Genomic DNA, 13,374 nt, shown 5'->3' on the forward strand with positions numbered 1-13,374 from the left:
GGAAAGAGAGTTTATCTCATCTCTGCATGATTTTCTAGCCATTGTTTATAGCTTATCTACTGTCTCTTGCTGGCCTTTTGTTCTTCTGAGAACTGCACTTGAAGCAGGTCTGATTATTTCTCTTAATGCTTTTTGTAATCCTGTTATCATCTCTTCCTCCCCTTACTTTCCTTTCCTTGATAATGTATGTTGAGGTTTGGGGTTCTGCCAAGCCCTTCCTTGAAAGGACAGTTTTTATCCCTCTCTCTGTGTGTAGCCTCCAGTCTTTAGATCATTATTGATTCACTTTTGTGCTCCTGTTCCCAGCAGCACAGGACGAGGAGCTGGAGCTGAATGAGTGTTGGGATGCTGGGTGCTGAGCCAGACAGTGAGGAGCTGTGGCTGTGAAGGATCAGGGCTCTGAGGGGGACACATGACTGTGGTGGGACAGACAGGCAGAAGCCTCAGTTCCTCTGTTGGGGTACCAGTGCTGTGCACAGTCTGAACAGGAGCTCAGGGATGTTCTCCTGTGAGTTGTTCACTGTGCACAGTCTGAACAGGAGCTCAGGGATGTTCTCCTGTGAGTTGTTCACTGTGCACAGTCTGAACAGGAGCTCAGGGATGTTCTCCTGTGAGTTGTTCACTGTTCACAGTCTGAACAGGAGCTCAGGGATGTTCTCCTGTGAGTTGTTCACTGTGCACAGTCTGAACAGGAGCTCAGGAATGTTCTCCTGTGAGTTGTTCACTGTTCACAGTCTGAACAGGAGCTCAGGGATGTTCTCCTGTGAGTTGTTCACCGCATGCTCGGCTGCAGGTGTAGTGTGTGGGTTTCTCCCTGCCAAACTCCTGAAAATGTTGCCTGTGTGCTGGTTTGTGCCTGGTTGTGATAAATGGAGAAATTTTAGGGTTTTTTCCTCTTGGAGAAATAAAGCTTAAATTCAGTTTTGTGACTAACCTGTCTTTCTCTGAAAACTGGATTCACACTCAATATGATAGGGCTTTGTATTGATATCTATTGTATTGTTACAGAAGAGTAAAATTTTCTGTTTCATGTCCTTTCCTCCCTCAGTTATCAAATTTGCATCACATTTACAGTTTAATACAGAAAATTTCTTATAATCAACAAAGCACTGGGTAGCCTTGGTTCCATGATACAGAAAATTGCTTGGTCTTGTATCATTAGCATTCAACTTCCAAGTGCTTTGCCCTTGCCAGGCTTGGCTGCGCTGCACTGACAGGTACAATGGATATTGCAAGTACTGTGTTGTACTAAAGAGAGCTTCATGCATTAATAACAAACTAAGAAAAAAATAAAACTGGTTCTATTGTTCTATATATGTTTGATCAGTCAGTGTATTTTTTGCCGGGGTAGCTTTAGGACAGGGAATATGAAAGCTGTGGAAGATCTCGCAGACACTTATGTAGCCTGTAGCAGCTGTTTTGTGGTGTTAGGAATGAAGCATACAAGAATAACTTGTGATACTGGTTCCTGAGTGAACACTGCTGCATGGACACTGCTTAATATTCCTTTGATTTGCCTACCATGTGAGAAAGTGAAAGCCTGTAAGAGATCTTCCCCTCTGACAATCAGGGTTTTATGTAACCAGTCTTCTGAGTGTTTTATCTGCATGCCCAATACCTAAGATCAAAACCCAACACGGCAGAATTTAAGGATAACGTACGTGATGTATGCTTAAAAAAACCATACAAACACAAAAATTAAACATAAACTGTTCTGGTGATCAGTGGCTCTGTACTTGTCAGTGATGGAAAACAATTTTCAACATTCCCATGACAAATGTTTCTGCTACACAGACTTGTCCACATTTATAGCATACTTTGAAGATACTCCAAAATAGCTTGTGGTTGATGATCGCTTGGGCATGTTGAAAGTGATATTTTTCATGACAGGCTCAGAGATCTTTTTCAGGGACAGGATGTAAGTATTGGTAGGATTTCTCTGTTGATACTGTTTGCAGGAGGTTGTTACCAGTTTACAATATTTAATGCTAGTAAGTTGCAATAAGTTGGATTGCTAATGAAATACATTTAGGACTGAAAAGAGCACAATGAGCAGTATTAGCAGTTCTTGTGATTGTTGTTCCCCTTTGGAAAATTACAGAAATCAAAAGAACTCTGCATGTATTTCAGAAGTTTTATATATATATATATATATATATATATATATATATATATATATATATATATATATATATATATATATGTGTGTGTGTGTGTCTGTGTGTGTGTGTAACTTCAGAAGTTATATATATATGTAACTTCAGAATATATATGTATCTTAGCAATTCTTATAAGTTTAAAGACAGATTTGACTGGTAATACTTTCTTTATATTTAAAGGTCAGTCACGGTGTACATATCCATCTTGGGCTGCTGTAGATATCCAGGCTATGGTGCACAAGAACCTTTGTAGACCAAGAGAAGTTTGCATCTTTACCTTGTGTGTGGTTCCAAATAATTCTCCTGAGTTAGCCTTTTGAAGACTCTGGTGTTGTACTGTTGATGCAAACTGCATTACAAAGTCTGATATCCAGAAGCATCTGGATTATGTTGCTGTGATATCTAAGAGTGGAAAATGTTTCTGAAAGAGACCTAAAGATGCTGTCTCTGCTCATTTTAGCTTTGATTTCATCTACCTGTAACAGAATATCTAACTAAAGGCAATATCTCTGCAAGGTCTGGTGGAAGTGAGTGATAAAAAATAGAGGATTATTGGGAGGAAGAGTGTTGCTGAGGTCTTGAATTTTGTTCTTTCACTGGCTGAGATTGCATTTCTAATCACAAACAGAAATGCACATGGAAATAGAAATATTTACAAATTCTTTGCTCTTTAACACCAATGGCTGCACTTAATTGACCACGTTTTATAACTGGACAATCTGTGGTTTTGTAGGATGCCGAGAAAAGAACGCCTCTTCACGTTGCATCATTCCTGGGGGATGCAGACATCATTGAGCTTCTCATCTTGTCAGGTAAGGTACAGTCCCTCACTGCTGTTAATTAGTAAATCAGCTAATTTTAAAGCCACAGCAAAGCATATATGAGGGAGTTTTGGGCATTGTTTATTTCTGAGTTTCACAGAGCTTGTTGCATTTCTTGCAAGCTTAGAAAATATATTAATTTGGTGATAAAATCATAAAATGTACCCTGTGACTGAGAAGAATTAATAAACAAAGTAACTAGCTTTTAGCAACTTTTAAAGCCTTCAAACTGACAGTATTTGTGATTCAGAAACTTGCTGAAGTACATATTTGAAATGCGGCTTCATATCCTGGAGTAAAATCCAAGAATTCCTGTTAAGCAAAAATTATGGAATAAGAGCAAAAAAATTATTAATCAGCTTAAATGAATTGTAAGTGCTATTTACATTAGAAGCATGTTTCTAAGAATCAGGAAGTTTATTTGGATATTAGAAACTGTGTGGTAGGAAGTATCTAAACAAAAGAAATTAAAAAAAACTTTCCCAACTGTTGTAGTGACAGAAAACACGATCAAAATATGTCAGAACAAAGCATAAAGCAGTCATCTCTCAAGAAGGGAGCATAATTCATGGCAAACTCCTGGATGTGCTGGCAGATTTCAAAGGCAGTGTTTTTCTAAGCTGGAGAACTGTAAGAGTGAAGTTTATGGGGATTTAAGAATGTGGGGCTGAAAGGAACCTTATGGTACAAACTTCTAACCCCTTGCAAGCAACCTTGCTATGCAGCTGGTTTCACAATTTTTTAGACAGCTTCTTCAAATGAATTCCATATATTTTTAAAAGTTATTTTAGAATTCTCAGCCCTTCGATTGCAAGGCACTTTCTAATTTCCAGCCTTGAATCCTAGAATAATTCAGGCTGGAAGGTATTTCTAGAGGTGACCTGATCCAGCCTCCTGCTCAAAGCACTGAATTTCAAAGTCAGATCAGGCTGTTGATGGGTACATGCAGATCACACAATTGTATTTCTTTGGCTCACCAGTCTAGCCAGACCTGGAGAAGGCAGGAAATGAGAACTCAGTTTGCTGTGGCTGTGTTTCCTCTGTTCATTTTGGGGGAATTCTGGGTTGCTTAATTGCTTAGTGAGGATAACTAGCTGGGCATACATCATACATCAGCTCTTCCTGCTCTACCCCTGATGGCAGCAGAATGGTTGAAAAGAGCAGTGCTCTGCTGACAGGTTATGCTTGGGGCAGGGGGGGGGTTGCTGGATGCAAGCATGATTTTCTTCCTTGGGAGGAAGGAGTTAATAAACTTAATCTGTGCATGTGTTCTTGCAGTGTGTGGTGTTTGTCTCATACTGCTGTTCCACTGTGGTGTGAGGAGATTGCAGGAGCAATGTGTTTTTTCAAGTTTTGCAAGCATCAGCACAGGCAATATCCTCATAAAGAGAAAAGTGAAACTGTTTTGCTCATTTTTCCCAAACAGCATCCAAAAATGTCCCAGTGAATGTTCCTGATGAGGGAAGAAGGCTTTCTAGTGTTCTTCTGGGACACTTATTTCTAGCACCTCACTGCCAAAATGTTGTCCATAGGTTATAGGGTTTGTCTGATCAACAGCATAAAACATAGGTGATGCATCCTGGGGAGTTTTTATATATCCAAATGAGTGTGAAAAACTTATAACGTGGGCTTTTAAAATGGAACTTTGTGTCAGTGGGACCGTGCTTGTGTTCAGTCTGCAGGAACTATGTGGATCTTTCCCCATTAGCTCAGCATGAGCCAAAATTAATTTTGTCTTGTATATTCTACTTATTCATTGTTCTTTAATATCTGAAATATCATTACTCATGATGGGCAGGAGTATTGTATCCAAGAGCAGGTTTGGAGTTTTCTGAGAATTGGAGGAGCAGGTTTATGACTTGTTATAAACACCTCTTTGTGACTGTGATCTCTCCATGAACTAGGCTGCAAGGACAAGTGCAGCATCTTCCTTTGCTTCACCTCGTCAGTCAGCAAATGGTAGTAGTGAAAGTGTATCATAAAATATTAATCTGAACATAACATTTAGTTACATAAGCAGAAAAACTTCGTTGTCTGACTTAAAATGCAATGGTGTTCTCACAAAGAGAAAGCACACAAACACTTGCTGTTGGTGTCAAGCAATATTCTCAGCATGAGCAGAAGCTAGGAGCAGTATCAGCACATTTCATTTTGTACAATGTTCAGGAGAGAAATTAAATTAAATACGTACCTTCTGAGATTTGTGGTCCATAAACTGGTGGTGGCACAAATAAATGTAGTGTCTAATGAATGAAATTTCTGCCCAGGTGGTTGGAGACAGACCTAGAATGGTTTTTCAGGTAGCCACTGAAATGGACTCTGCTTGGAAAATGGTACAGGAAGGAGAGTGCCAGATCCCTCAGCTGGTGTGAGTCACCCTGGCCCATTAAATGTCAGAGCCAGATAGGTTTACACCAGCCCCCAGGTCTGATCTCTAATCAGATGGTTCAAGCTGGTGAAGGGTGCTGAGTCGTTTTGTTTTTCCAGGCTACATAACAGCAGGGAGCTTTGAGCACTTCTTTACCTCCTTCTGTCAGAAAGGAGAAGGAGCAAGGTAACCATCTCACAGAAGTAATCTCTGTATGGTGCCCCAGTCATGGACGTGCAGGAACAATTGTCTGGGCAAATACAAGCTGCATTCCCATTTGGGCTGGCTCCTGAGAGCATCATGTTTGAGCTCAGCCCCTTAGCCCTTGTTCCCCACCAAGGCACTTGCCATCTTGGCAATATTACCTTGCTTTACTATTTCAGAAGGCTCTGGGCTTCTTGCCAGGAAGCTGTCCTTACATTTTGGTGGGCCTTCTCCTGTAAGACACATTTTGGTGTCTTACAGGAGAAGTTGGAAAGGTGCAAGTAAATAATGACATTAATAGGTTAAAGAGTACAGTTTTCTTCCTCCATTGACTATCCCTAATATTGGAGATTTAGACTGTGGAATTTAGAGATGTGGATTTGGCAGATGTGCTGGATGGAAAAGTGTAGTTTGGTTATGATAAAGAGATGTTAACTTTATTCCTGAAAGCCAGCATCAGTTTGTTTATTTCAGATCTCAAAAGATCAGAGGCAGTTTCAGATTTATTTCCTCTTCTGGCAGAAAAATTTGAGAGTGAAAAATGGCAAAGATTACAAAACAGCCATATTAAAGAAAAGTAGAATACAGAAAGTTTCCTCTCTGTTGATTTTATCTGTAACATTATATGTTATGTTGTCTACTTCAGCCTCACAAAGCAGATCCCTACAGCTAAGCCTTTCTGTCAGGCTCAGGAAGAGCATGGTGGAGAAAGTGAGGCTGAGAAAAGGCTTTACTCTGAAGAGCTTCTTTTTTAAAGTGGAGATTGTACAGGATGGGTGGGTGCTGTGGCTATCTGAAAGGATTTTAAGTGGAAATGAAATCTTTAAAGCAACTTCTATTTTCAAGGAAGATTGTGCCATGAATGACACAATTTACACCAATTTGAGTGGTTTTCAGCCCTGTTTGTCCTTACAGACACACAGGAGTGTGTCTATTCACGGAGTATTGTAGGAAGTACACTGAAACATGGTTAAGGTACTTGGTCCAGAGTGAAGAGAGGGACACTGAATTTCTGGTTGACTTGGAGGATGTGTTGTGGGATGGTCTTGAGAATTTAAGCTTCTGGGGTTTTTACACAGCCCATTTTAGCTGTGGCAGCATGTTCTAGTCTTTAAAATTAGCACTTAGTCTTTAGAATTGTATTTCTGTGTTACTCTGCTTTCAAAGGGCTGTCCTCAGGGCTGTCACAGGTTGGGCTCCCAAGTTCCTGGAGTGCAGAGGACACCTTTGAAAACATGAGCGTTGCTCTCCCAGTGCCTCTGCTTGATCATCCTTAAAATGACAGGTATTTTCTGTCCCCAAATGAGTGCATCAGTGCTGGTGAAGTTTTTTCACTGTCGTTAACCATTGCCCATAAAGAACTGCTGGGAACCTAGAATTTTGGTGAAGGAAGTGGCAGTACAAGAGGAAATGTTTTGAAACATCTCTTCAGAAGATGTGCATCTCAGTAAAAGCACAAGAGCATGCTCTGTAACAGGCAACAGGTGAATTGTGTAGCTCCTGAAAAACAGAAATCACAAACATATTCAACTGATGCACTGCATTACACACCTAAGAGCAATTTCACTGTTTCACATAAAGAGGCACAAAGAGGTAAAGGGGTGGAAAACAGCTGAGAAAGAAAAGGCTGATAGTGTGCTGTGCATTATTTTATTTACACTGGTCTTGTTTTCCTTTTACTGTTTTCTTCAGTTGCTTTCTTGGTAACTATTTCAGTTTCTCAAAGGTGAAGTGGATCAGTGAAGGGCATAAATAGCTACTGATGGAGATACTTTTCTAGGTTTTCTCATCATCTTTGTACTCACCAGTGCAGCTGGAATTGTTAAATACTGAGGAATAATGTTGGTCATGCTTTGCTACTCTACATACTAGCCTTTCTTATTTGTAACCCTCTGCTTGTAGGAGTTAGTGAATGGGTAGAGATAAAACAAAAGAAACCTTACTTAAGAACATAGGGCAAAAACCCCCGAGGCAAATACAAAACCAATTCCTAAAACCAAAAAGAGCTATTTGCTGTCAATCACTAGGAATTCACATAAACAGTTTCCATCTCCAAGACCCCTACCAGGCCAAACCAGGATAATGGAAGGTGCCTTGAAGTCCTGTCAGCTTCCTGATGGTGAAGAAAGTCATTGCTTTATTGGTCTCTAGAGCCTCACACAGTGCAGGCAAAGGGCAGGATGCTAATGTGTCAACTGTAATGGCCTTCTCACAAAGAAAAAAGAAGGCAAAAGCTTCCTTCCTTAGACAGATTAATTAGAGAACTCTCTGAAATTGTATCTTTTCCAGAGAGCAGGTTGTACCACTAGATACCAGGTTCTGAGGTGAGTTTGGAGGATTGCCTCTAATTGTTGCAGTAGTTAATGAAAGTGGAATTGTTTTTCTTGCAGCCAAAAAACTGCATCCTGACTTGTGGAAATATGCAAGAACTTGTTTCTTTTCTGATTATCTAGAATGATTCCCAATAACCACTGTGATTCACAGGCAGGCATCTTAATATTCCTGAGAATCAGCTCTCAGAAAGTACTGGTGATTCAGAGAGTGGGATTTATTAATTACAGCCTTTTGAATGCACTAAAGTTATGGTGCAAAATGAAGCTTAAGCATCCCTTTGTTCATGAAGTTCAGAGGCTCACCCAGGCTGTGCTTCTCTACATTTTTTTTCTGCATGTGCTACCCTTCTCAGACTAATGCTGCTACCTGCAGACCTGTGAGGTACAGTATTTACAGGTTAAGCCCTTTTAAGGACTTAGTTTCTCTAGTCCTTATCACTAGATGTCCTTCCTGAGGTAGCCCATCAGTGAATAGCTTTAGTATTTCTTGCAAAGAAATCTTTTTGATCCCACAAATGTACAGGATACCTTTTTTTTTTTTAAATGGGGGTTTACAGTCAGCCAGGACCACGGTGGTTGTCAAATATTCTTCCTTTATCCTTTTTTCTGGCAAGCCAGCCCAAATCCATCCTCTTGCCCAGCTGCCCTTGTCAAAAAATCTGTTAGCACTGAACTGCACAAAGGCAGAGGAGTTGTGTTCTTCATCCCTGCTCTTCTGTTGTTTGCCCAGTAACACCCACAGAACCTGATGTAGTAAGTGCCCAGCTCTGTCTCTAACCTGAGCATTTTCTGGTCCTGTTTTCTTGATCCCAGCAGGATTTGTGAAGCAGGCAAGTGATTTTTTTTTGGTGGTCTGCCTGATGGAGTTGGAAACAAGAGGTGGTTGCTCAGGCTAGTTCCTTTCATGTCTGCAGACAGCAAAGTGCTTTGAGCAAAGGGTGCTTTTCTTCCCCCCAGCTGTATCATTTGATCTAAAAAGATAGATCTACATATACACACGTGTATGTGCATACATATGCAATTTCTTCCAGCAAATCTTGCTTCTTTTGTGTCCTGTAAACAAAGCAATTCCTAATAATAGTCCTATCTACCTGGTTCCTTTCTTTCCTAATCCCCCTTCATCTATCTGAAACCTGTTAATGCATTTTCAAGGTGAACACCGTGCCAGGAAAGTCCTGGGGAGCGCTGAGAGTACCAAGTACTCAGCTCTGGTTACTGGGAAACAGCTGGGCAGGGCTCTCAGTGGCACACCCAAGGCATGCATGTAACCTCTGCTGTCTATTTGCAGGCGCTCGTGTCAATGCCAAGGACAATATGTGGCTGACTCCTCTCCATCGAGCAGTTGCTTCGAGAAGTGAAGTGAGTAAGATTTGATTACCCTGCTTTTACACATAACCAGCATGCTGGGGGAAGAGCAAACTCTGGAGAGCTGTGGTAGGTGGCAGGGGCATGCAAAGAGGGAAGGCATTTCCTGCATGCAGGGCTTTGCAGCTGGAGGTCAGTGTTTACGTGTTACCTGTAGCTGCTCTTGGGTCTTCATGTGCTTGATTCCCCCTTGCTTTACATTACCTAGCAAGTCACAGGGAGTGGTGAGCAGGACTCACATGAGAGGGATAGAGTCCACAGTGGTCTACAGTGCCCACACTATCTTCAGGTGGTGAAAAAAGAGAAGGAAATCCCTGTGGGTGTGTGCATGCTGTGTGTGTGCCAGAAGGGAGTGGATGTGGATGTGAATGTGATCCAACATGCATTACCACATAATTTGTTTTGGTTAATTACATTTCAAGGCATCCGTTAGGTTTTCTGTTAATGCATTTGATTCATGCAGAAGGGAGGGTTTGTCCATATTTCTTCTACTTAACAAATAGAAATATTTGGGATCATGTTGTACCTCTTCCACTGCTATCTTAAAAAGGAGCAGCAATAACTACTGGGAGTGCAGCTCAGGCATTACTCTGTTTCCAACTGCACCATTATTCTTGACTTTCCTTTGTGGACCTCCCTGTCTACTTTCACCCTCCCAATACTTCGTTACCAGTGAGCCCAACTGCAGACTGAATTGGCGGCTGGGGATGAGGGGAGGGGTTGTGAAATAGACAGAGGGTGGCTCTCTTCCAGAGCCTGATGGACTCGAATCACCTCTGTAACAATCCAGGGCTTGCCAAGCCTGGAGGCAGGAATCCTGGGCTCGCTTCTGAACTCAGGCATTGTTTGGCTGCTGGCTGAGCTTCCCAGCTGCTGGCATCCCCTGGAACCCTCTGAAAGGAATATCTGATAGTCAGTGAATGCTGTAATGAGGCAAAATACAAAAAGCCATGTTGGAAAACAAAGATCAGACTTAAACCTTAAGAAACAGCCGCAGTCTTGCTGATGTAGGAATTGCAGTGTGCTTGGTTTTGGGTTTTGGATGTGTCAGAGTACATGATTTTTATCATCAGCCACAGTCCTAGCAGAAAATGTATGCCTTTCTGTGGCTTTGTGCCTCATCTTTAACTTACTGTCAGCTGAAGCACAATGAGAAAGTGTGCTGGCAGCTCTGGTACCTCTCAGTGAGTACCCAGATGCATTAGTGAGGCAGCAGGAGAAGGCATCAGTTTTCATGGTATATTTCATAAACACATTCAGCTTTCTTGTCCTGGCATTTTTCTTCATTATTTATACTATAATTGATACTTTTGGTAACAATTTGGAAACAAGATTTATTATTTTTGAGGCTCTTTCAGTGCTGCTTTGTACCTTCTTACACAAGTGAGCAAATGTGCAGCTTTGATGGTGATAGTAATACATAGCAGTAGGTGAATTCAGAGTTCCCATTGATAGAAGAGGGTGAATTAGTGGTCCAGAAGCTGACCAGTAGGACCTGGTGTAGTTTTGGAAGTTCTTATGAGCACAGTTGTTTTTACAATGATCACCAACAAATTTTATTATCAATCTTTTACTGTGAAGATTTCAGAGGATTCAGAAGTTATCTCCTTGAATCCTTTTATATGTTGATTAAAAGAATGGACTCTTCTTTACTTATGTCTTAATGATTTTCAGGGGCTTTAGGGATTTATGTTTATTTACAAATTAGCAACCCTTAGGGTGTCTCTGTGTAGGATTGTTAATGGATATATCAGCTTTCAGCCCTTAACAGTTTGAAAAAGTTTAGAGATTTCACTGTGATAACTTGGGATAGCTAGAGACACTGACTGCAGAGGCTTACACCATGGCTGGGCACTGCATGCATATGGAGAAACTATAATAGAAGGGTAGAGCTAATACTCTAAAAACAACAGAATTAAAACTTTTCCATAAGGATTTTAACTTTTGATCCCAAATCTGAAAGAGCAGCAGACTGCAGATGTAAATAAAAGTGTAAATTGTTTACTTTTAAAATCTAAGTATTTTTAGCATCGGATATTCAGTCCTTATTATTTACTTCTAAAAATTCTCCTTTAACTTTTTCTTTCTTTCACTAAGAGTGCATGAGGTTTCCTGCTGACTTCATGCCCAGCTGCGTAGGTCTCCAGTGAATTACATTGAAATGACTCTTGAAATAGTAGGCCTGTGATTTAAAAAACAAAATCCTGTTGAGACATCAACAGTCATATGTCATTATTGGTGCTGTAAGAGATGCACCAATCTAAACAAATCTGTTAGAGGAGAGTTTGTGAGATGACTGTAGAAAATGAAACTGCTGAGATCATTTGAGGACAAGGACATAAAACTCCCAGTATGTATGTGATGTTGATACAGACTGCAGGCACCCTCCTGGGCCATTCTAGATATAAAAGTACTATGTAAACATACTGGATGCATTTGTGATTCATTAATAAAATTTTGTTGGACTTAACAGAAAACTTTGCAGTTTATGGAAAAAGAATAAGGTACTGTGTAGGACTAGGTCTCTCCCACGTACCAGATGTGAGTTGTATTTATCAGATGAGGCTGCTTGAATGCTACTGTGTTCCAGTAGTTCCTCTGTATTTTGTTTGTTTGTGGGGGGAAAAAGGAAGAAAAGAAATGCAATTTTGAGAAAAATTTGTGGTTTTTATCTGACTTGCTTAATGGCATATGCATGAGTAGAGCAGAAATTAACTGATTGTGAGTGCTCCAGCAAGAGGGGCTCTCAAGAGAGAGCAGTTCATTTTCTCACTGGGAAATATTTACTTTTAACCAACAAAATGAACCTTAAAAGATGTTGTTTGGTCTCAGGCTGACAGAATGGATATTGCAGTCAAGACCCTTGGCCTATGCTTAGGCCTTGGGGAAGGAAAGGAATGCTTAATGCTGAGCTGGGGACACCAGCATTCTCATGTTTTTGCAAAGCTAAAGTTTTGTTTTCACATGTTCTTCTTTGTTTTCTCTTTTTTCCTGTTTATAAATAAAATGTGCGGCACTTTGCCATTATTTCAACATGCTTTTCATTTTGTGAGTGGTTCCTGTAGCAGTGTGTGTTGGGTTTGTGTGGCAAGGGTGTGGTAGTGGGGGTGTCTTCTGTGAAAAGCTGCTGGAAGCTTCTTCATGTCCAGGCAGCTCCAGGAGTGTCCTGCTGCTGGCCAAGGCTGGGCCCATCAGTGATGGCAGGAATGGCTCAAGTGAGTTCATTTCCTCACTGCAAGCACAGCTATGAGGTCCTGATGGTTAATCAACCAAACAGGGTGGGCTCTCTGCATAGAACATCTTCAAATCCACCTGGCACGTTTTGACTGCGAGGCCTTTTTGCTGCTCTCAGTGACAGCAGAGGTGCTGTGTGCTGGGCCATTTGAATGGACAGTGCCACTGCAGCAGCCTGGGCGGTGGTTGGGATGGGTGTTGTTCGCAGCCACGTGCCGGAGCTGTCGGGGCAGCGCCGCGCGTTTGCCGGAGCTGAGGGCTGTGTCCGTGCTGCCGTTGCAGGAAGCCGTGCAGGTGCTCATCAAGCACTCGGCCGACGTCAACGCCCGCGACAAGAACTGGCAGACCCCGCTGCACGTGGCGGCCGCCAACAAGGCCGTGAAGTGCGCGGAGATCCTGATCCCCCTGCTGAGCAGCGTCAACGTGTCGGACCGCGGCGGGCGCACGGCGCTGCACCACGCCGCGCTCAACGGCCACATCGAGGTGAGCGCCGCCAGCCCCGCTCCTGCCTCACCGCCGGCTCATCGTGTGCTCTTTGCTAGGCTCAGTCTAGACTCTGTTGTTATCTTACTGTAAAAGTTCCGTACCTCCTTGGTGATTTCTCATGGGCAGCTCCTCACAGCACCACCTCCTTCTTCACAGCACAGCCAATAAACTCCAGCTGGCTTCTCTACTGGCTAACCCACTCTTTTATAGCGCTCATCCTCATGGGACACAGCTGTGGCCTGTTAAGGGCAGACCTGTTCCTAATCTTTGGGAATTAGTACAGCTGCAACTCCTCAGGGGTGAGATCACCTGCTGCACTATATTTTCTTACAGTCTATCCCCCCACAAGACTCTAGTCTAGTACTAGTCTAGACTCAGCTCTAGTACTCAGTCTAGATCCACTG

At 41.9% G+C, this 13,374-nt stretch overlaps 1 protein-coding gene across 3 annotated transcripts in view; it reads left to right on the plus strand.

Moving 5' to 3' along the window:
* The window catches only part of ANKRD44 (ankyrin repeat domain 44), a 131,372-nt gene that overhangs the window by 66,975 nt on the left and 51,023 nt on the right, over nucleotides 1–13,374 (plus strand). For all 3 annotated transcript variants that reach the window (XM_084209043.1, XM_084209044.1, XM_084209045.1), the window contains exons 3-5: nucleotides 2,893–2,971; nucleotides 9,174–9,244; nucleotides 12,767–12,967. In XM_084209043.1, the coding sequence (XP_084065169.1) occupies nucleotides 2,893–2,971; nucleotides 9,174–9,244; nucleotides 12,767–12,967 (351 nt within the window). The remainder of the gene's footprint in view (nucleotides 1–2,892; nucleotides 2,972–9,173; nucleotides 9,245–12,766; nucleotides 12,968–13,374) is intronic.

The sequence above is a fragment of the Fringilla coelebs genome (genome assembly GCF_963513975.1).
Source record: "Fringilla coelebs genome assembly, chromosome: 7".
Classification (NCBI taxonomy): Eukaryota; Metazoa; Chordata; class Aves; order Passeriformes; family Fringillidae; genus Fringilla; species Fringilla coelebs.